The sequence below is a fragment of the Martes martes genome, assembly GCF_963455335.1.
Source record: "Martes martes genome assembly, chromosome: X".
Lineage (NCBI taxonomy): Eukaryota > Metazoa > Chordata > Mammalia > Carnivora > Mustelidae > Martes > Martes martes.
The window spans coordinates 41544158-41566684 of record NC_137897.1 but is presented as its reverse complement, the minus strand read 5'-3'; the positions used below and the strand labels follow the sequence as shown (position 1 = coordinate 41566684).

General features: G+C 43.3%; 1 protein-coding gene across 1 annotated transcript; it reads right to left on the bottom strand.

Moving 5' to 3' along the window:
- Window positions 1-1164: 1164 nt before the first annotated feature.
- LOC308337256 (H(+)/Cl(-) exchange transporter 5) lies at window positions 1165-21524 on the bottom strand. Its single transcript, XM_080795394.1, has 11 exons — window positions 21376-21524; window positions 18682-18781; window positions 15142-15329; window positions 12000-12122; window positions 10922-11128; window positions 7781-7861; window positions 6796-7338; window positions 4760-4946; window positions 2951-3349; window positions 2574-2790; window positions 1165-1295 (listed from the first exon to the last, which is right to left on the bottom strand). The coding sequence occupies exons 1-11, from the start codon at window positions 21481-21483 to the stop codon at window positions 1205-1207; spliced, it is 2244 nt and encodes a 747-aa protein (XP_080651520.1). The 5' UTR covers window positions 21484-21524; the 3' UTR covers window positions 1165-1204.
- Window positions 21525-22527: the final 1003 nt, after the last annotated feature.

Here is a 22527-nt window from a genome sequence, read left to right as displayed (position 1 = left end):
TCGCAGCTGCCTATCCTAATTCCAATGCCTCAAATAGATTTGAAAGTACCCCAAGCCTAAATTCATGTTCACAGGGACAACACTGGCCTGTTATATGTACTTAACACTGGGAGGAGGCATGAGCCCCCAGCTATTTTAGTACTGGTGGTCTTCACAAAGGAATGCATGAGAATGCAGATTCAGCTCGGGGATCTTCCCCGGTTTATCAGTACGCAGTCTCGAAGTGATTCCCTTTACTACTCTTACATATTCCAGAAGCCTAAAGCACCATTACTCATGGAGGCGGCATCTGGCTAAGAGAATGAGTCGGGACCTCACAAGAAAATGTGAAATTCCTAGTCATTGATTTTGCTTAGAACTTTACTAATCATTCATTCCAAGGAAGCTGAAGAAATCATTCCTTGCTACTAACAAATTCATGACGAAGTCCTTGTCTACTGGCTAACAGATACCATCTGGAAAATTACCCTTTTTGCAGACAAGGAGAAAGTTCCATAACTTATCTTTGTGCACTTCAAAAGAGTACCAGGAACAAGCAAGCTATAAAAGTCAACCTCTCTAAATTCGTTTAGAGAAGGTTAACCAAAGCAGCATTGTCTTATAATCAGATATTAAAATTAACATAACATAACACACACACAAACTAATAATGCTAAATATTGTAACAGGAACAAGATAACATTTGAACTGAATTTTCACAGTCTGGAAAACACCATTACTATTTTCCTTCTGGCTTTCCTTTCTGTGGTTGGAAAAGCAAAGCCCCTTAGCTTACACTTCATCTTCCACCAACAACAGTTAGAGTCCAAAAAAAAGTGACTTTTTCATGAGTTTCCTGCAGGCTATAGGTCAGGACGGTTGGAATTTTTCTTGCATAGTTTTCAGTGATTGCATATTGGCTAACAATTATGTTTTAAATTTTAAAAAAATTAAAAAGAATCAAACCAGAGCAATCTCGTTGACTCTTTCATGAAATCTTCCTAATGCAATATCACAGAAGCCTAACTGTATTTTCTCCTAAAGAGAAGATTAAATTCCAGAGATTATGTAGTGCAACTGGTTAACTTAGAGGAAAGAGACAACACACTAATAATATAACTTCACCCTCCAAATACGGGAAATGTGTTTTGGGTACCCAGTTAACAAAATACATCCATGGTCTGCAATGTCCTTCCTGTTTTATATCCAGCACAACCCTGTGATTCTAGTTGAAGAGAATGGAGTCGGGATCTTGGTTCGCCATCTGTGCTATATGCTTTAACACATCCTTTTTGGTAATGATTCCGAGCAACCGCCTGCAAGACAAAACGAGACAACAAAACAAAAATAAATCGGGGGTTAACATTCTCTGAGGTGACACCCTTCCGCCCCAGTCCTTTGTAACTCTGTCTTCAACACTGTCCGGGCTTACAGCATGAGGCACTCACGGGACTAGGTTACATGTGCCTGGCAAACGGGACTGCGCATGGGTCCCCAAACAGGCTGCCAGCATTTCTACTTCCGGTCTCACATCCTGCTACCTCTTGTGGCTTAAATGTTCCCTACATATCTGAATCTTCTCGTTTGCTACCTAGTTCAGGCGCTCCTCTTCCAGAATGCCTCCCTGATCCTGCAGGAAGGCAATGCCTGCGTCCTCCTGGCAGCAATGGCCTGACCTACGCCCTTGTCCCATCTGCTGTCATGTGATACGGGTTCATGTGGTCTCAGATTCCCTAGGACATCGCACACTCCTTGAGGGGGGAGAAGGGCCTTTTTTGTGTCTCCTTGGCATCTAGCAGAATACATTCTTGCATGAAATAGGGGATTCAGTAAGTGTTGAATGAATCAGTTAGGGAAAGTCCCCTTGCTGATTCAAATCCTGCAAGACATCTGTTACAACATTTAGAAATCGTAGAGAGTGAAATTCTTATATAATTGCTGGATTAACATAGCATGCTTAGAAAAAAAAAATCCACCCTCCTCTTCCACCTCCCTTGTTTTCCAATAAAAATAGCAGGGCTTCCTTTACTGCATGACAAATGTCCCAGGGAGGGGGGGAAAAACTGGAAAAAAAAAGGTTTTTAATTAAAAAAAAAAAAGGAAATGTCCCAGAAAGAGCGAGTCTTGGTCTTGAGAGTCAGAAGACTTGTGTTTAAAGCCTACCTCTCTACTGTATATTAACAGGGGGCCCTTGTGCAGATCTTCAAACCTCACAGAAACTTGCTTCTCTCATCTTCAAATAATAAAAATAAAGGTACTCTAAGGACCAAATACTATATATACATATACTACCTAATACCATCATAACTTCAGTGCTGTCTGTTCAAAAGGACATAGCCGTTTCCTTTGCGGGGGAGGGACTACGTTATTTATAATGTGCAGCCAGTAGTTCCCGTCTCTCAAACACACTTTTTCCCCCAAACCCCTTTTCCATTCATGATGACGATAAAAGAAACACATCCATCTTCATCACGGAGCTTCAGGAGGGCCTGTAAGTGCTACTGACGGTCAAATGAATTGGGTTCTGCTCTCTTTCTCTCTGTACAGTCTCCTTCCTCCCACAGTCCAACGTGCCTCCCCCAGGGAGCTCTCACCCGTTGTGCGTAACCAGGCACTGCCGCAGTCCCAGCTTGCGGAAGATGTCCACGACAATCTCCATGGGGGTGAGGTCAGTCACAGTGAAGGGGCTGAGATCCAGGATGTTCCGGAGCTTCAGGGTAGGGGGGGTGTAGGGCGGCATGGGAGGAGAATGCTCGGTGAAATAAATGATGGACGTGCTCACAACCCCATCCTGTTTCTTCCGTGCATTTTCTATTTGAGAAGTAGAGGGGAAAAACGTTGAAAATGGAGGTGCTCCTTCTATCTTGATGGCCCCTAATTCATTCCGTCCTCCCTCTGTCTCCCCACCCTTTGTGCATGTATTTATGTATTTCCACCGTGGATCTCATGATCCTCTTTCTGAAATCCTTACCAATTGAAATAATGAGATCCCTTCGGAGAACAAAACCCACAAGTCTTTGGGACTCCCGGGACACCACCACTGGGAAGCCACTGTAAGTGGTTTCACTGATGATAGTCTCTACATCTTCCACAGTCATACTGTCCTGAGTAAGGACAGTCAATAAAGGATCATTTCTCCGGGGTTTCATCACATCCATTGCCAGGGTCTTATGGGCAAACTCTTCTTTGGCTTCAAGAAAGGGGTAACCGTTGAGACGAATGTGGGCATCATAGATGCCTTCCCGCCCAAGAGCGTCTGCCACCCACTTGCTTGTCATGGCTGCAGCCATCAGAGGCACAATGTACTCCAAGCCCCCAGTTAGTTCAAACATTATGACAACGAGAGAAACGGTCATCCGTGTCACCCCACCTGCAAAGAAACAGACATGGGCCACTGAAAACAGGAATAGTTCATTCATGCCAGGTAAGGGCCTATGACAGACTCCCGTCCAGGGACAGCTTACTTGCCAGAAACACTGCTAAAAGGAGGTCTCCCCTGTTAACTGCAACTGCATTAAAGCAAGTTTATAATGGACACGAGTTACATTTCTCAAAATAACATCTACAAACGTGCAAGAGGCCTTCTACATTTTTCTCCTTTTGTTTCTTATTTGTGCATTGCTTTCTCCCCCCTAATTATAAAGGTCATGGCAAAAGATAGCCACAATTTGTGTAATAGTACTGAGAGGAGAGGTTCTCTGGAACATATAGGCTCTTGTGGAAAAGTCAGAAAACACTTCTTTAAAGTCAATAGAAGATGGGGTGCCTGGGTGGCTCAGTCGGTTAAGTGTCTGCCTTTGGTTCAGGTCATGATCCCAGGGTCCTGGGATCAAGCCCTCAGTTGGGCTCCCTGATCAGCAGGGAGCCTGCTTCTCCCTCTGCCTTTCTCCCCGCCCGGCTTGTGCTCTCCCTCTCACTATCTCAAAATAAATACGTAAAATCTTAAAAAAAAAAAAAAAGAAATTCTATAAAAGAAAGTCATTATCCATAAGCTCACTCCCTAAAATAAGCAGAGTAAAAATTCTGAATGACTTCTGCAAATTTTTCATGATGTAAAAATACATGTTTTTATGTAAGGTGAGCTCATATTACACATTTAACTCCCCACCATGCTGCCCCCCACTTTACATCAGGAACATCTTGTGTATTAACACAAATTTATTTAACGTTATATTAAAAATATTAAATATTAGGATCACATTTAATAGCTACATAGTAAAGATTTTATTTATTCATTTGATGGAGAGAGAAATCATAAGTAGGCAGAGAGGCAGGCAGAGAGATGGGGAAGCAGGCTCCCCGCTGAGCAGAGAGCCTGATGCGGGGCTCGATCCCAGGACCTTGAGATCATGACCTGAGCTGAAGGCAGAGGCTTAACCCACTGAGCCACCCAGGCGCCCCTAACAGATACGTAGTATAATATTACCCAGTTATATGGACCATAATCCACTTAACCAGTCCCTTCCTGTGCATATTTAAGTTGATTCCAACTTCTTGCTATCATAGATAATCCTGCAATGAACATTCTTGGGCAGATATCCTTCTCCAAGTTTCTGATCATTTCCTTAGTATGATGAAATTTGAGAGTAAAATTGCTCCCCAAAGGGAGGAAAATAGCTATATGATAAAGAATACTTCCTTAAAGCACTTGAAAAAATGGCAAACCCAACAGGAAATGGTCATTAAAAAAAAATCTTCAGTCAACCGTGTTTCATATCGTGCTTCTTTATTATATCACCTGGGTGGCAACTTCTTCAAGGTCAATGCAGACACTACTCACCTAAGCAGGCTGCAGCACCAACCATCGCATAAAGGCCAGGGGTGATACAATCCGCTCCCTGACTACACCAGCTATTGAAGATGGCCCAGTCATGGTGGTAATAAGCCAGCTGCTCCATTCCCACTCCTAAAAGTCGACCCGCTATAGCACCAACAGCCATGCTGGGGATAAACAGGCCAGAAGGGATCTGCAAAGAGAAAGCAACAGGTGCTTAGGGAGGAATGATGCACTCGCCTAGCATGTGTTAAGGGCTAGAGGACTGACCCTCTGCAAAGCGAACAGGCCAATGACAAATTTAACTATGCACTATGCTAGCAAGTGGCCATAAAGACGTGTGTAATGCTACAGGGGCTAGAGGTTGTTTGGGACGTGCAGGCCAGTACGACTGCAAAGAAGCTTACCCTGATTTGGGGGTCCATCAGGCAAGAGCCTGAACTCTCCAGACCAACATAGAACTGGAGGGCAGAAATTAAGCCTTTCCCAAAGAAAAAGGAAAATAGATGGAATTTCTCACATATGCAGACATTTTCCCCCATTCTGAATTCTCAGCAACAAAAATTCCCCTCTATTGACCATCTACCATGTTCTATGCTGGATACTCAACTGATAGGATTCCCCCAGTTCTGGACAACCACCCCGGGGAGACAGGCATCATGATTACCCAATCACAAAGAACTCAAGGTTCAGGGAGGTGAAGCAACTCACCCAAGGTCAAGTTACAGTAGATACCAGTGCCAGGGATGAAACACAATCGGTGTTCCTAACCACTCCTATGTACTGAATCTTAACCCACTAGTCACATTAAAAGGATTGTATACGAGGTCACATTTTATTTTGTAATAGTATAAAGAAAGATGAAATGATTACATTTTTTAATGCAGCAGTAACTGTGGTTGTGTGAGTATCCAAACAAAACAAAACAACCCCACCGCCACTACCACCAAAAGACCCTCTCGGCTGTCTCCCCCTCTATTTTCCTGACTCTTAGGATATCTACAGTGAATTCTCAATGTTCTGTGTGAAGGGAGAGAAATGATGACAAGGACAGAATGAAACAGCAGATTATTTTTAAATAGCCTGTGTTCAATTGTGAAATACATTTGAATCTGGGTGGGTTGGATGGTCTGAATATTATCACTTTAAATCAAAGAATAAAGCCATGACAGGGAAAAAATAAATCACTCAAGAAGTACTGTAAAACCTTCTGGAGTGTAGAGGAGGACACATATCAATTCAGAGACTATAATGCTGCCTAAACAGCTGCGACGTCTTCTTTCCCAGTTTGAACCTCTGTTTCCCTAGAGAAGAGAGAGAACTGACTTGGTAGTTGGGTGCCAGAGGGAAGACAAACAAATAACCTAGGGAGGAGAAAGAAAATACCTTAACAAATGTTCCTTTTTGATTTCTTCTGAAACATGGCAATGATAACAGGTACTGAAAATAAAAGATGCTGGCCTGATGTCTGCTTTTGACAGCTGCAATATTAACTTGGGATCACCTGTGAAGTTCCTGATCCTTGGGCATTGATAACAACGGTAAAGAATACATTTAGCGCCACTGGGCCGAACCATGGGATACTACCATTTTAGTGGTCAAAACGGTTGAATAACGGCTACTTCGTTTGATTCAACTTGATATTTTGCTCTATTGGCAAACTCTAAAGCCACCCTATAAGGACCACCACAGATGTGGTGGTCAGATATTGCTTTAATACAATAGGCACGTGAACAAATACCTCACCATCCCTTTTCTAGGGGCAAAATCTGTTTTCCACCAGAAAGGAGAAAACATTTCTTCTTAAATCTCATCACTGAGGTCTGCATGTGGCCTAAAAGTCAGCTTGGATGATGTTAGGTAGAGGTACTACTTTCTAGGAAGTTGAGGACATGTTGGCGGGGGCCTTCTGAGGTGGGGGGATAATGCTGCATGAAGCTGGAAGTGCCACATGAGCTTTGAAGACTGTATGATGTCTTGGCTTTGCCCCCCAAACCCATAGCCACACATCTACCCACTGAGTAGCAAAAGAATCTCCTCACCTTCATGCCAAAGGTGAATATAGTGATGACAATTTTCAGTATGAGTGTCAAGGCCAGCTGCCACATGGCACTGTAGACTCCCACACCAGCCGGTCTGTCGGGCAGCTCACCCCCCTTGCTTGTGTTGAAACGGTTCTCATAATCACAGAGCTTGGAGGAGTCCAGAAGTCCACAGTCATTGAATAGCTCAGAAATGAGCTCACTCGTGCTCATGCGGGTGTATTCATTGGGGAAAGCCAGGATGGCAGTGATGGCTGTCACAACGAGTACCTCTACAACAGGATACTTCCCCAGTTGAGTGGTCTTACGCTTCCGACACCAGGCAATGTTGGTGCGGATAAACAAAGCTCCCCACAGACCACCAAATATGCCCAGCAGAATGAAGGGCACAAGCTCAAAGAGATGCCAGGGGGTGTGAAACTCCACATAAAATAAAACCAGGCGGCTGTTGCCAAAGGGATTGATGGAACGTAGAGTAAATGCTGCCACCAAGGCAGCAAAGAACGAGCGCCACAGCGTTTTGAGGGGGAAATAGTAGCTGACCTAGAAGAAAGAGGGTGAGAAAGCAAATGTAAACCAGGACGCAGAAACAGTTTCAGGTATGGGGTGTCTGGGTGGCTCAGTAAGTTGGTCATCTGCCTTCAGCTCAGGTCCCTAGATCGAGTCCCGCATCGAGCTCCCTGCTCAGTGGGGAGCCTGCTTCTCCCTCTGACCCTCCCCACTGTCATGCTCTCTGTCTCTCTGTCTCTCTGTCTCAAATAAATAATAAAATCTTTGAAAAAAAAAAACAGTTTCAGGTGAACAGTTAGTGCTGTAGGAATGAGAGCTGAGGACAAGAGAACTACCCAGGGAGTTCTGGTCACACAGTAAATGGTAACACATGAGCTGGGCGGAGCTCCCCCGGTCTAAATGTCCCACAGACACCGGCCAGAATTCCTGACATGAAAGCAACACACATATTCTACAGACAGATAAAAGTAGTTACCTCTTCTAGGCTGAATAACACTCCGCCGATAGGCGCCCCAAAGGCTACAGACACGCCTGCTGCTGCTGCAGCCGACAAGACCTACAATCCAAAACTCAGAATTAGTCTTGGAATAATGACACCTTTCTACCGACGATCACATTTTTAAAAGGGAACATTAGTGTTTAGTAAACATTAAAAAAAAAAAAACAACTATACATGCTCCATATCCAATGGATCAAAAATGAAGTTCAATTCATATTTACTTATTCGGAGAGCAAACGCTGCGGGCTACATTTCGAACACATGGGTCTAATGCTCGAACAGGTAGAGGGTCTTTCCTCTGTAATGAATCCAGGCATGGACTTTATTCCGAATCATTCCCCTCACACCCACTACTCTCAATTCAGTTACTGATTTTGAGTCTGTAGGCCTATTAACCACCTAAATGAAGTATTTTCAGTGACATATTTACATAGTGCTTTCTTTATTAAGGAATGCTTTTCTAAATAAGATTTTAGAGACGGCTGTAATGATATAAAACCGAAGTAACAACTGGCTCACAGCCATTCGGGAGCTGCAAATCTTCATACAATAGGGAGTTGGGGTTTCCTGTACTCAGTGCCCTACTCTATCCCCAGTGACCAGTGGAAGCAGAAATAGGGAACAAACTAGAAGCAACGAGAAGCAAGGGGATAGATTTTGAAAAGAAGACCTAAGTATACTTCACTGAGGCCAGGAAAAGGGCTAGGTGGGAGAGGAAGAGGAAGGGGAAGAAGCTGTCAAAGGGAAATAAAAAAGGACAAGGAAGGAGAGAAAGAGAGCAAGTGATACTTAGCTCTACCTCAGTACATAGGCACACTCATGCGCATGGAAAATGTGTAACCAACACACCAGAATTAATGGAAGGACAAAGTCCTTTCACTGGATTCTGGTTGCTGTGGAGTGATAAGTGATTTGTGGTAGTAAGGAAACTTTTAGAAAAAAGTTTAATAAAAATTAAGAGTTTCTGCAGAATAAAATGGTTCTTGGCAAAATAAACAGGCAGCTTTCCCTGGGAATGCAGGAAGGCGCAGGAAAATGAAGGGAAGGAAGGAGTGAGGTCTTTGGGGCTAGTGCAGTAGGACTTCAAAATCCGTGCCTATATACTGGCTTTCATCGGAAAAGGATGAGGACAGTCAAACAGGAGGATTTCAATGACTTTTCAGGATGAATTATGAGGGGAAAAAAAAGAATCATGATGGCTAGTTTGCTTCAAGTTTTTGCTGACAGAGTGGAGTCTGTCCATGCCTTTCCTTCTCAAATCTGTAATCTCCACCATCTGCCCACTTCATCAAGGCCCTGGGACACAAAAGGGTTGCTGCCGATGGTGAGAAGGACAGGAAAAAATAACTAGAAAGTCTAAATAAACAATAGGAAGTGAACTCAAGATGCAAATATTCATGAGTCTAGTTAGAGAAATACATGACATCTATACAGAGAAACAGCCCAGAACTCCTCTCTCATTTTATAAGGAACTGTGAACAAAAATGCCAATTTTATGGCATGAAAGTAACCGGCCATCTATAGTTTCAAAGTCACCCCGACCCATGCAAAACCAGCAAGAATCAATGCTCTCGGGGCACCTGGGTGGCTCAGTGGGTTAAAGCCTCTGCCTTCGGCTCAGGTCGTGATCCCAGGGTCCTGGGATCGAGCCCCGCATCGGGCTCTCTGCTCGGCAGGGAGCCCGCTTCCTCCTCTCTCTCTGCCTGCCTCTCTGCCTACTTGTGAGATCTCTGTCAAATAAATAAATAAAATCTTAAAAAAAAAAAAAAGAATCAACACTCTCCTCCTGACAGCTCAAATGGTTTTTCAACTCTTCAGCTTCTGTTGTCCATTATTCCCATCTAACAACCTTACCAGTTTCACACTGCCGTTATGCCCTGCTACCATCTGATGGTAGCTAAACAATCGACTCAGATTTCCCTCTCCCTTTCCTGCTAGCCTTCCTCTCCTGCCAGGAACTTTCCCCCTTGAACTATCTAAATGTATTCCATATTTGAAATTTCAACATCTCTGAGTTTCCTTCTGGGCCTTATGGTTTGTTTTGCTTCGTTTTGTTTTCTGAATAAATCACCAGGTTGCAATTTTGTGAAAAAATCCATTCTAATAAAATGACGTTGGCCTTGACCCATTTCATATGTGATTTCTGTGTAATTCAAAGAAAACAGAGCAAGAACCATTATTTCCTTAAATCCTTAATTATAGCAGGATAAAAGTAACCAATGATGTGGAACATTTCTAAAATCTGTTCTTCCTCCGCAAAACGATATACATTAAGAACTGCATGAACATGAGAACAGCTATGGAGTCGCTGTGGCAGGACTAATTTAGCCGGATGGAGGCAGAAGGCAGAGAGAGATCCTATACACGGAGAAACTCATTTAGCGTGGCATTAGGTAGAAATAAAAGATGGAAAAGCTGGTATCTGAAACATATGCGGGGCTTATATTCTTTCACAGGAAAAAAATTACTTCTTTTAAAAAATCTCTTATTTTTGTAACTTATTCTGTAATAAAATAGCACAACTTGCGTACAGTTATATGTACTAGAAGTTCTTAAAGTCCTTACTTCTCCCTCACTACCACCTCACTTTCCCTCTCACCACCATGAGCAGGAAAATGTCACCACCGGTGGACATTTTCAACAGTTTGGAGTAAAACTACTCTCCAGATGTTTTCTTTCTAGGTGCACATATACATACTTTAAAAAAAAATTACCTGAATTATTTTATACACGTGTTATTCCACAATTGGCTTCTGAAACTTAATGATCTTCTGTAGCCATCAATCCACATCAACATACTTGAGGCTATCTTTTTTAACGACTGCCTAGTATTCTACAGTATGGCCAGAATATCGTTTATTCGATTGGTCCCATTGATGGACGTTGTGACTGTTTGGTTTTACCATGATATCGACAAATGCTGCACCGACTAGCCCCACACACGTACCTTGGTTCCCCACACACACTTGGGGTGTCTGTAGGATAAATTCCTAGAAGTGGAACAACTGGGTCACAGGGTATTTGTACTGATATTGGTAGAGTCCCTAAATCCTCATCCCTAAGATCGGACCATTTATGCTCACCAAAAAAGAGACAATTCAGGCCATCTGTTATTACCTCTCTGCGCTTGGCTTCATTCTTCCTATATTTGTTGAAACAATGGCACAGGATGTTCCCACAGCAGCAAGCCACGTGCACTAGGGGGCCCTCTTTGCCCAGGCTCAAGCCAGATGACACGGCCAGCACCAATGTGATGGTTTTGATAATCAGGGTCCACTTACCCAAATAGCCCCTAATAATAAAACCGCTCAAGATAGTTTTTATCTGCAGGTCAAACACAGAGAGATTAAATATAGACTAGGCAAGTAAACAAGGCTGGGAAGCAATAATCTGGACCTCATTATGGAAACTGCACCTTTCAAACAAGTGACATATAAATGTTTGACCTACATGACCCCAATTTGGGAGGGAGCCTGGGAGTCCAAGAAAGCAAGAACTGTTCTTTAAGCTTTCAAGTTCCTTCCGCCCCCCACCCAGCCATGTGCTAGCTGGGCAAGAGAGTACTACAAGCATGAGAGTGTGCGTATTTGGAGAAGGGGAGGCAGAGTGGGAGGGTGTTTTCCTTACTTACATCCTTACAGGCCAGTAGAGCCTTGATTCTCTGCCAAAGAAATTTGTAACTATGACTTGGTCAGGAAACAGAGAGGGGCAAGGTCATCTGGGTAACCTCAAATCTCAGTGGTTTCGATCACTGTCAAGCAATCTACGCCAAAAGTAGTCAGGAACAGGACTTCAGCCACCACCACCACCCCCCCTTCTAGCCCTAGTCATACTATAGGAAATGTAGCAAAACAGTTTTATTTCTCCTGCTCAAACAAAGTTGACAATGCCAGTACGTTTTCAGGCCAGAAACTTGGGGTCTACCCTTGATCTCCTTGGGTAGGGAGCAGGGGTTGGCTTTCAAGAGGCCTGATTCCCGAGGAACCCGCAAGGGGGCTAGGAACCCACCCCCTTCCGTGTCCAGGTGGCCCAGGCTGGGAGACTTGAGGGAACACCTAGAGAGACTCCAGATTTCCTCAGGGTCTGATCCTGTTTCAGATTCGAATTGCAGGATATGCTGGAATACCTATTAAAGGCTCTTAACCAGGAAGGATTCACTACTGTTAACCGTTTATAAACCACTGGAGAGACTCACCTCAGGAATTCCGGAGCCACAGGCATAAGGTGCAAACACTTTGACAAGAGACACAGCGAGGAAGGCAAATAGGAGAGCCCAGAGGACATACATGAAATAATTGACTATGTAGGCAAAGGCTCCCTAGAACAGGGGAAAAAAGAAAGAAGCTTGTTTTAGCCCAGGCTGCCCCAGTGAGGCACGGAGCACTGCTGACGAACAGGGTTTCGGGAGAGGGGCTCAGGAGGAAAAAGACCGGTATCCCATTGCTCGAAACGTTCCTTCCAAGACGGGCAGCAAGGCAACCCCTGAAACACGGTCAGCCCACTTGGAACTGAAAATGCGAGGCTTTGCTCCCCCGCCCCAAGGAAACTGACGCCAGCTGCTAAGGATCGACAAGGAGGAGGAACAGATAGAACCCTAAGCAAACTCAGGTTCAACATGAGACCTCTGGCAGGTTTGGGGGTAAAGTAGGTCTCATTTTATGTCAATTTTATTAAGAATCTTGACAGCTCTGTTATTGGCTACACATTTGAAGTGAAGACCAGCTCTACCTACCTTGGTGTCAGATTCTCACAGGAGGTTATAGTGTCGAAAATTCCTGAGCGGTTTCCTTAAAATACACAGTTAATTAAGTTCTGCAGAGAACCACCACATCTTTGAGAGAATTCTGCTATCACAGACTCAGCAACAAGTAGATGTGAGCAGAAAGTTTCCGGCTCTAACCATAAAACAAAACCACCGAGATGCCAGCTCTCCCGAAAAATAAAACAGCAACCCCTCTTTTTAAAATGGAGTGAATATACTTTTTTGACTGTCCTCCCATGCTAATGAAGTCTGCCAGAAAATAAATCTAATTTTGACCAGTAATAAGGAGTCACCAACATAAAGGGCTGGCAAACAGTTATACCTGCCCCCCCTCCAAAAAAAAGCTATTTTGAACATCAGGAGATCATGCTTACTGATAAAAACTGTAGAAGTTGAAACTCACTCAAATTACATGAAACACAAAACTCACTGTACTTCTGACTTCTTAAAACATAAAACATTATTAAAATAATTTACTGACCTAGACAAGGAGAGCCAAACTGCTCAGGGTTGTTTTTTTTTCCCCCTCCTAAGTTATAGCTTTGACACAAGTTTTCCATTATTTTAGTCCCTCAGAGGAATAGATAATTGCTCTCTTGGCCTTTCAAACGTAGCTAGGGAGGAAGAAGACTCCAAAGGGGGGAAACAAAGAGGGTGGGGGGAGTGAGAAGGCAAGTAGCTAGAAGTGGCTAGGGGCACAAACCTGGAGGCCAAGTTCTTGGCCGGAGAACTCTTAGAATCTAGAAGACTCTCTCCAGGCAAGGATTTCATTCATTAAAAAAAGGAGGGCCAGAGAAATATGTCACTTGAGCAAATCTCAAGCTCCCGCTTGAAAGCTACAGTTGGACTATTTAAACACACACACACACACACACACACACACACACACACACACGGGGTAGCACTGCAGAGCCTTGCCACAATGAACAATAGTTCTAGACCTTGATTGTAGTGGTGATTACACAAATCTACACATGCAGTAAAATTGCAGAGAACTACATACACACATACACATGTACACATACACACACATCTATGCACATAAAATTGGTGAAATAAAATCTGTGGATCATATCCTTGTCTTGCTACTTATCCTCTAGTCAGAAAACATGTCACCACTGGGGGACACCTGGGTGAAGGGTATGGGAGACCTCCCTTGTTTTGCAACTTTCTGTGAATCTATAATTACTTCAAAAATAAAAGAATAAAAAAAAAGGCAAGGGAATCTCCCTCCCTCTCTCTCTCTCTCTCTCTCTCTCACACACACACACACACAAACACACACACACTCACCCTAAACTCCAGGGCTTCTCAAAGTTTTCTACCCAAGTATTCCTAATCTAGGAGAGAGAGTAGGGGGTAGGTTATGCAGGAGCAGAGCTGAAACAGAGATTGTTACCTTAATAAACATGGGAATTGTGCATCCCTTTGTAATTCAATGTAATTTTAGAAAAAATATTCAAAAAAACCCTGATTTTCTGAGATGGCACACAGCATTTATCCTGCGGTTTCAGCCACCCACTGGCATCCAACCTTAGCCCAGTTTCAGAAGAACAGATCTAAACCCTCTCACGCATATGGTATGTATCCAACCCTTTTACTAAGCTCTTCCCCCGAGCCAATGCATACAGTCATTTATGTACATAAACACTATTATTTCTGACTTTATTATTTTCCCATCCTTTTTTTCCCTTGACTGTGTGTGTGTATGTGTGGGTGCACGTGCACCCGCACATCCACACACCCCATTTCAAATCATCTGTGGACCGAAGTAGGAATAAAAATGTATTTTAAATGTATAAATATATATCCTAGCCTAGTCTCAGTCACTTCGCCAACAGGGTAAATGAGGAGTGAGCTGAGATGGCACCTGTTTCAGTTGGTAGAAGCCAGAAAGGAATTGGGAATTGAGAGCTGTTATATTCTGTCTTGTGTGTTTTTGTTTTTAGTAGGAGAGACCTAACAAACAGCCCAAGTGGTAATAGAAAGGAAAGGAACTGAAAAACAATGTTACTTTTACATTGAAAAATATCTGCTGGGAGACAAGAACAAATGAAAATATTGATTTAATCTCCGAAGACGACTACGGGCAATTTTACTCCTGCGTTTCTGTTTTTTTCCTATGGAATGTATTCTAATTTTTTTTTAATGTTCTAATGAAATGCTCAGGGGAAAATTACTTTTGGAGTGTATACAACAGACACATTTTTAACCCATTCTGTTTTAGTTAGAAATTATAGCGTCCCTGTTGGCTGGCTCTGACATCTTTACCGAAATTATTAGAGAAGGGCAGATTCAATCACACTGCGTACAAACAGCTAAGGAGAAACACCAGGACTGTTTATGAGAAGCAAAAACGTTAAGTCACTATGTAAAGCATCAAAGGATACCACGTGGCAGAAGTGAGGGAAATAGGGCCGCACTTACTCCACAGAGAAAGGAAGCTGGCGCCGGTTCCCCTTTCCATGAAGAGGAAAATAGGGGCGCATTCCACAAGTGCCATGAGAACAGTATAAGAAATTCAGTCAGCGTAAGAATAACGGTCAGCGGTTCGGGAATCTTCACAACACGTTACCTCATCTGTGCTGATGATAAGCTGGGACCAGCTGTTCCACTCTGGGCATTTGTCTCTGTCTTCGAAGGTGACGTGGTCGGAGTTCCAGCAACAGTGCTCATGGTTAAACCAGAATCCTTCTGTGCATATGCCTTCTTTCAAGTCTGTCATCCAATGAGCAGAAATGTCTATCAAGCCAGCTAAGGAACCTGATTTGAGGTGAGGGGAAGGGAGGTCAAAGTTATTAAGAGAAAACGAGGGAAAAGGTGACAAAATAATGGACAAGCCATAAACCTTCTGGCTCCCCCTGAAACCTCTTTCTGATGTTCTGTCGGCTTGATTTCCACCTATCACCTCCAAGAGATTTTGCCTGGCATTAAACACCTATTCAAGAGGGGGTAAAAAAGGGAAAAAATACCACAAAGCATTGTCTGCACTGAATACTGTGTCTGTAGAATTTCTACATAGGGAGACCTTGGGGGAGGGCAAAGTGGTTGGGAGGGAGCAAGGGCTGAGTGGATTTGCCTTTTAGCTGATTTACGTGGCCCAGACTCTGCTTTGCCTCACAACTGATGGATCCTGAACCCCGAAGACAGTCAAGCTTATTAAAGATCATTTTGTTTCACTATTTATGTAAGACTGAAAAAATGTGAACTGCCTTCCTTGAAGATTCTTACATGAGCTTTGTTTGAGGCTAGGGTAAGGGAGCTGACGAAGACCACGGGAGAGGAGAGCTCAACCTTGTTAGCAATCCTGCTCCGTGGACAAGGGAACCTGAACCAGGGCAGGAAGGCATTCGAGGCTGAGGGAAGCAAATTTGAGAAAGCACGGACCGCGATGCGCACGTGGCAAGTGACACGAAGCTATAGACATGCCGAAGCCTCCCGAGCCTTGGACGTGACCATCCAGAAGTTTTCTTAGTGAAACAGGAGCAAACAATATTATGTGCAGAACAGCCACCAAAGGCAATTCCGAGAAAATGAATAGTGAATGGGGAATTATGCGCTCCGGTTAATAGACTGGTAGGGTTAAGATCATTACAGTACTTTTGATTCTGGCCTTCTCACCATTTCTGTCGTCCAGATGAAGAAACTCTGGCATAAAGAAATGAAATGGTCTAGAATCATGCTTTAGGGAAATAGCAAAGACTCATAAAATTCACAGCCCCTGAATTCCCAGACTGTTCCTACATTCAGACACACTGCTTCTTGTTGCTCTCCAGTGCCTCAAAACAAAATGCCCTGTGTGTACGAGGGAAAAGAAAAACATTCACTGGCCACCTAGTGACAAGAAATACATTAAAAAGTTGAGGATATTACGCCTACATTCCAACAGGCTGGAGGCCATGCCAGTGTGTATGTTTGGGTAGGTGCTAAAAGTGTTAACAGAGGTTATTTACATACTTGAATAACCTAGTCAAATCTAACACCTTGTTTGACGCCTCTTGGCCACGCCCACCTTCTCCACCTTCTCTTAACTGCACGGATTGCCCAGACTCAGAAAATTCACATGCGTTACAGAGTTTGGCTTGTTCTCCGGCTGTTTCATGTGAGCCTGTCCTTATTCTATCTAACACCAGTACCCTCAATCCTATCCTCCCTCTTCCTGCTATTTCTCCTTTCCTAATGAGCCCCTTCTTCCTCGGTTACAAATTTTATCAGGTTTCCCTTCCTACAGAACAAAATGCTTTCCCCTGTCCTCATTACCATCCCTAGCTTCTGGCCCTTCTCACCTTCCAATGGCCACCGAATAGCTCCGAAATCTCTATAATGGTTGCTTCGCCTTGAAATCTGACTCCTAGTATTTATGAGATAGTTTTCCAAGGTCACTGCTATCCTATTAACTGGTCAGCTATATAACCTTTTCTCAGCCCTCTTCCTTCCCTTCAGCCTCTTTGCAATACTTAGCATTACAGACCACTCGGTCTGTCATCAGCCAAATCTAAACTGGCCAGAAGGGGTAGCATTAACACCCTAGACCACGGTTGGCAAACTATGGCCCAGGGGTCAAATGCGCCTTCATGCTTGTAAATGAAGTTTTGCTTTGTCTCAGCCACATTCATTTCTTTACCTATTGTCTATGGCTACATTCGTACTACAGGGACCATCCGGCCCTTTATCAAAAAACACTGCTGACGCCTTCCCTAGGTAATCTTTGAAAACCCAGTTATGGCTGAGCCTTTCTTCATGTGTAGCAATTGTCTTATGCTCCGTGGCGGCTCGTAATCTTCCCTAGGCAACAGCAGCAACAGCGCTGTTAACAACTATGGGCACCGTGCTGAGCACGATGCGTGCTACATCTCATCTACCTACTACTCTGTCCTCACAGCAAATGTGGACTACAGGTACTCTTGCGAGCCCCGTTTTACAGATCAAGAAACTAGAGCTGCCAACGGTTAAGAAACTTGCCAAAAGTCACAAAACTAGTAAGCGGCGGGGCTGGGATTCAAGTCCTGCGAAGTAGAGCCCGTGATAATGGTCTTTTTATCCCATCTACCTACAGGTTTCCCACCTAACTTCTCTTTCAGCTCAGTATTCCAGGTCTTCCATCTTTTAATACCATAAGGTTACAATCCTTAGCATCTCTCCCAGGTATTCTTGGCTTTCTGCTTCCTCGGTGGGAGGGGAAGGCTGCGTGGGAGCTTGCTTTAAAGCTATATGGGCTTAGCAAGTGCACTATTCCTAGTTAGACTGTGCATTATTTGGCATGGCTTGGGAGGGTGACGGAGATGACAGGAAAAGGAAGGGTCATCCCACTTGTCGGCCAGCATGAAAGAATGACATGATAAGTTTCTTGAGCGTATGGGTCCTATCTTCTCTGATGTTCTTCACCACCAAATGAGAGAGCAGATGTTTAAGAAATAGCTACAAAAAGCTCCCAGAAGTTCTCTATCTCCTCCTAGGAACCCCATGTAGTAGCACTGGGTATGATACATAACAATGAATCCTGGAACACTGAAAAAACAAAATAAAAAATAAATAAATTTTAAGAAAAAGAAACCATATGTAGTATGAGTTTAAAAAAAAAAGAAAAAGAAAAACGGATTGTCTCGGGACACCTGGGAGCCTCAGTCGGTTAAACATTTACTTCAGCTTGGGTCATGATCCCTGGGTCCTGAGATGGAGCCCCAACGTGGGGCTCCATACTCAGCAGGGAGTCTGCCTCTCCCTCTGCCCTTCCCCTGTTCATGCTCTCTCTCTCCGTCTCAAATAAATAAAATCTTTAACAAAAAACCTTGATTGTCTCTATTAGAAGGACTCTTCCTCAAGACAATCACTGAAAGGCAGTGCTAATAGCGTCTCAAAATGGATATAATATTTTATAGCGTATAAATGCATTTAGATACATTTCCCCACTTAACTGCATTTCTTTAAGGAAAGGGAAGCAAGTATTAGTATCCCTTTACAGATGGGAACACTGAGCTTCCTCGAGGTCCACCAGCAATTTATTTCATGTGGGAAAACAGTAAAAAACAGCACGCAACTCAGTTCATGATTTGGGGAAGGGCACACCACAAAATTTTAGGAGATTTTTTAAGAGAATAAACATAGTTTGCCATACCTGATAAGAGCCCAATAAGTAGCATCAACAACCAGCCAGAAAAAGCATCACTCACACTGTGAATTAAGGCCCATGTCGACTCTTTGCTTTTATTGGTAATCTAGGGAGAAATGAGGGAAAAAAATTGGCACACTCTACACACACACTTGCTTTTTCACCTTTAAATGCACAGTAAAGAAACACAAAGACAAATCTGTTCATTAGGCATAGAGACCAATGGTGGAGTTACTTCTCAGATAATTCTGGGCTGCACTGACCTCATCGGGAACTTGGGAGTTTTACTGAGCCCGTCTTACTGAACCCTACCTTTCTCTGCAGTATGGCAATGGCTCCAAGTACCTTAGTCAGGGATTCCCTATTCAGCTGCTAATTCTCTATCACCTCAATTTGTTTTGCTTTTTGCAGTGGTCTCTGTCTGCCCAAGACATCCGATATTCTAAGGATGGTCTCTTGACTCTAGGCCAATAGGTTGATTGTTTTTCCAATCCACAAACATGGGCTCATTCCACAAACATGGGCTTATTTGAGTGGTGAAAGTACAGTGTGAGGTTTCCTATTGAGGTGCTACTTCAGGTCAGGCAAATTCCAAGACTTGCTCCCCGCACTAATCACAGATACTAAATGATATCACGGATGCATCTCTTTATTTTCAAAAACCTGCTGGGAATGGCAGAAGGGCACCTGGATGGCTTAGTTGGTTAGGCGTCTGCCTTGGGCTCCGGTCACGATCCCAGGGTTCGGGGATCGAGCCCCACAATGCAGGGAGCTTGCTTCTCCCTCTCCTTCTGCCTCTCCTCCCTGCTCATGCTCTCTCTCTCTCAAATAAATAAATAAAAATAAAATCTTTTTTTTAAATAAATAAATAAAATCTTTAAAAAAAACTTGCTGGGAATACTAAGGCTAATCGAGAAGGGTGCAGAAAAGTCTACATTTCAGGCCCTAGCCTCCTCAATTTAACCCTTCAGTGCCCACATTTCAAAATTGAGCATTCAGACAGCTTTGTCACTGTCCCCTTCTCTACACCTCTATTTCTTATCTTTGAAACTGTGACTTCGTTCTCCCATCTTCATCTATAGCACTATCGCAAATAATGATAAATTACTAAAAACATTTTAAAAGCATTTAATAATTCATTTCGACCTATGACTTTAAGTTTCCAGTTTTAGTGCCGAAAGTAGATAAGGCGATATTTTTCTCTGCAACAGTGTTTCCAGTCTAACAATGAACAGTTCATGCCCAAAAAAGTCCCTTTTGAAGACTTGATAAACATATTCTAACTGGTTTTGAATTATTAGTAATTGGCATAATGTGTCTCGGATGCAACCATTTTCAGATAGTGGGAAATATGCCCGTGTCATATCCCAGATGACTTTCACAATGGAAATAACGTGCTGAAAGACAAACTGAACTCTGAATTACGATGGCAGAAATTCTAAAGCCTACCTGATGAACTGGTATGACAGAACATGTGCGTGTGTGTCCAAGTAGCGGCAACCTTATAAAAAACAGCGAGTGTTTTTGTAGAGATCCCCTTTTTTCAGTTAGGACAGTAAACTCAGTGAGATGATCAGAAATCCAAGGATTACACAGGCATTTCTCAAAACCTCTACCAGGGACAACCTGACTGCTAGGCTCAGGTGATTATGAGAAAACCAGTCAGGAGATGGGAAGGGCTTAAGAATAAAAAGCAATCTGCCCCTCACTGCTCAGGAGACTTGCCCGGCTCTGAGCGAAGGAAATCATGAACTTGGGAGAGAGTGGGACTGACTTCAAAATCACATTTTAAATTTGGACTCAAAAGCAGAAACAATAAGAAAGAAACAACCACACCTAAGGCTGGCTGAAGAAATGTCTCACCAGAGGATCACCTGCTGAATTTGGATCACTGGGGCTAGGGGGCCCTCCCTTTTGAGTAAGCTCTCCATGTGGCCCTGAGAGGAGCTAGAAATTGTGACTCCCTGATTTAAATGATGCACGGCAACAAGTTACAGGCAAAAGACCTTGGCAGACTGCTCTAAGAGGTTTTCAGGGGACTCTGGAAAGGGAAAAGTGGGGCAATTCTCTCACCAAATTCAAAGGAATCTGTGCCATAGCTGGGAGCGCCATCTTATTACCTGTCACATTAAATTAACATCCTTAATTTGAATTTGATTGGTCTTGTGGGTTTGAGTCGAATGCGTACTTTTCTTTTATGGTTGTACAAGAGCCATAATCACAAGGACTTTATCCTGTAGGCTTCAGTAAACACCAGGGCGCTGAGATTTTTTTTTTCCTTTTATTCCTTTGAAAGAAGCCCCCTTTCTTTTCTTAGTTCTAAAGATCCTGTTTCAGGGAAAACCATAAAAGGGAAATGAGATCGAGGAAGAAGACCTCTGAAACGTACTTCGGTCCCCTCCACCAAGTTTGTTTTTACCTCTTTACATAGGCACTTATACCCACATCAGGGCTGTTAGGATCCTTTCCAACTACTTTACTATAGGAAGATAAATCACCATTAAATAGAAATTTTTAAAATCAGACACAAAATGCCCTAAAAATAAAGTAAGTTAAAAAAAAAAAACCTACATCGCCAGTAGACACCAGATTTAGCCACGTCCAAGGCCAAAAGAAAACAGACATATAAAGAATACGTATCTTCAACCTCTTCCCCTGATGTTTCCTGACACTTAACTTGCGTACCATCTTTGTTCTTACCTCTCGATGCCTATCCCGGTCTCGAGACTTCTCCCTCACCCAGTCAATTGTGTTGAAATCATCATAGGTCCCCACACCAGGGATCGGCTCCTCCAAGAAGTCCATCATCCTATTTGAAGAACCTATTCCTCCACCATTGTATGACTTGTCCTCTGTATTGAACAGGAAGCAGACATTAGCACCTCAGACACTCTAAACACTTTAACACCTCTCTGCTGAGCACCAAAAGGTGAGTCCTTAAACCATCGGATGATTACAACTGTAATCAGGGAGTGCTGATAAAGCAATATAATCATTGGTGGGAAGATCCATCATATTTAGCGGTTTCTGTGGTCTAGGCACAAAATGATGAGTGCCTTAAGGCAGTCTAAATGGAGAGGGACAGATGAGCAGGACAGTACAAAGGGGAGAACTGGCAGGAGTTGAAGTGTAGTGGGAAAAGGATTTCTGAAACAAAATACAGGAGCACACTGAAGCAGCTTAGGTATTTCAGTCTCTTTTATGGAAGGGAGACAAAAGGACCCAAGGTCTTTGAAGACAGAGCACACCAGAAACTATTTTGCATGTGTAAGGCCGTAATTCAATTCTGGGAGGTGGCTTTTGCCTGAGTGGGAACTCCAAAGAAAGCGTGTCGGCTCTTCAAGAGTTAAGCCGGCTGGAATGTACACACTAGCCTTCAATAGGTGGAAGACTTTGATCCTTGATGTAATGGGCTCCTAGAAACTTCGACTAATGCAGAACAGTCTAAGACTTACAAGTAGGGATTCAAAGACCAGTGCCCGGCCCGGGCAATGGAATGTCCCTCCTTGATCCTTCCATGGAAGCCATATACCCACTTGCCCAACCAGTCCTTTCTCTGCTTTGCTTTCAGCAATTCTATTACAATCACTTAATGCAAATATTTTTGTCTTCCTTTCTAGACCCGAAGCTCTTTGAGGGGAGCTCTCTGAGTCGCCATTGCATTCTCGCATCTAACACATATCCAAGATTCAAGAAATAACAGCGGAATCAAAGTTTATTTGCGGAACTGTGAGGATGAGAATGAAGTATTCAAACTCTGGAGCGGTACACAAACCAGGTTACTTAATATTGCTTGACAAACTTGTTCCACACGGTCCTCTGGGGAAACAGTACTTCTCTATTAAACACAAA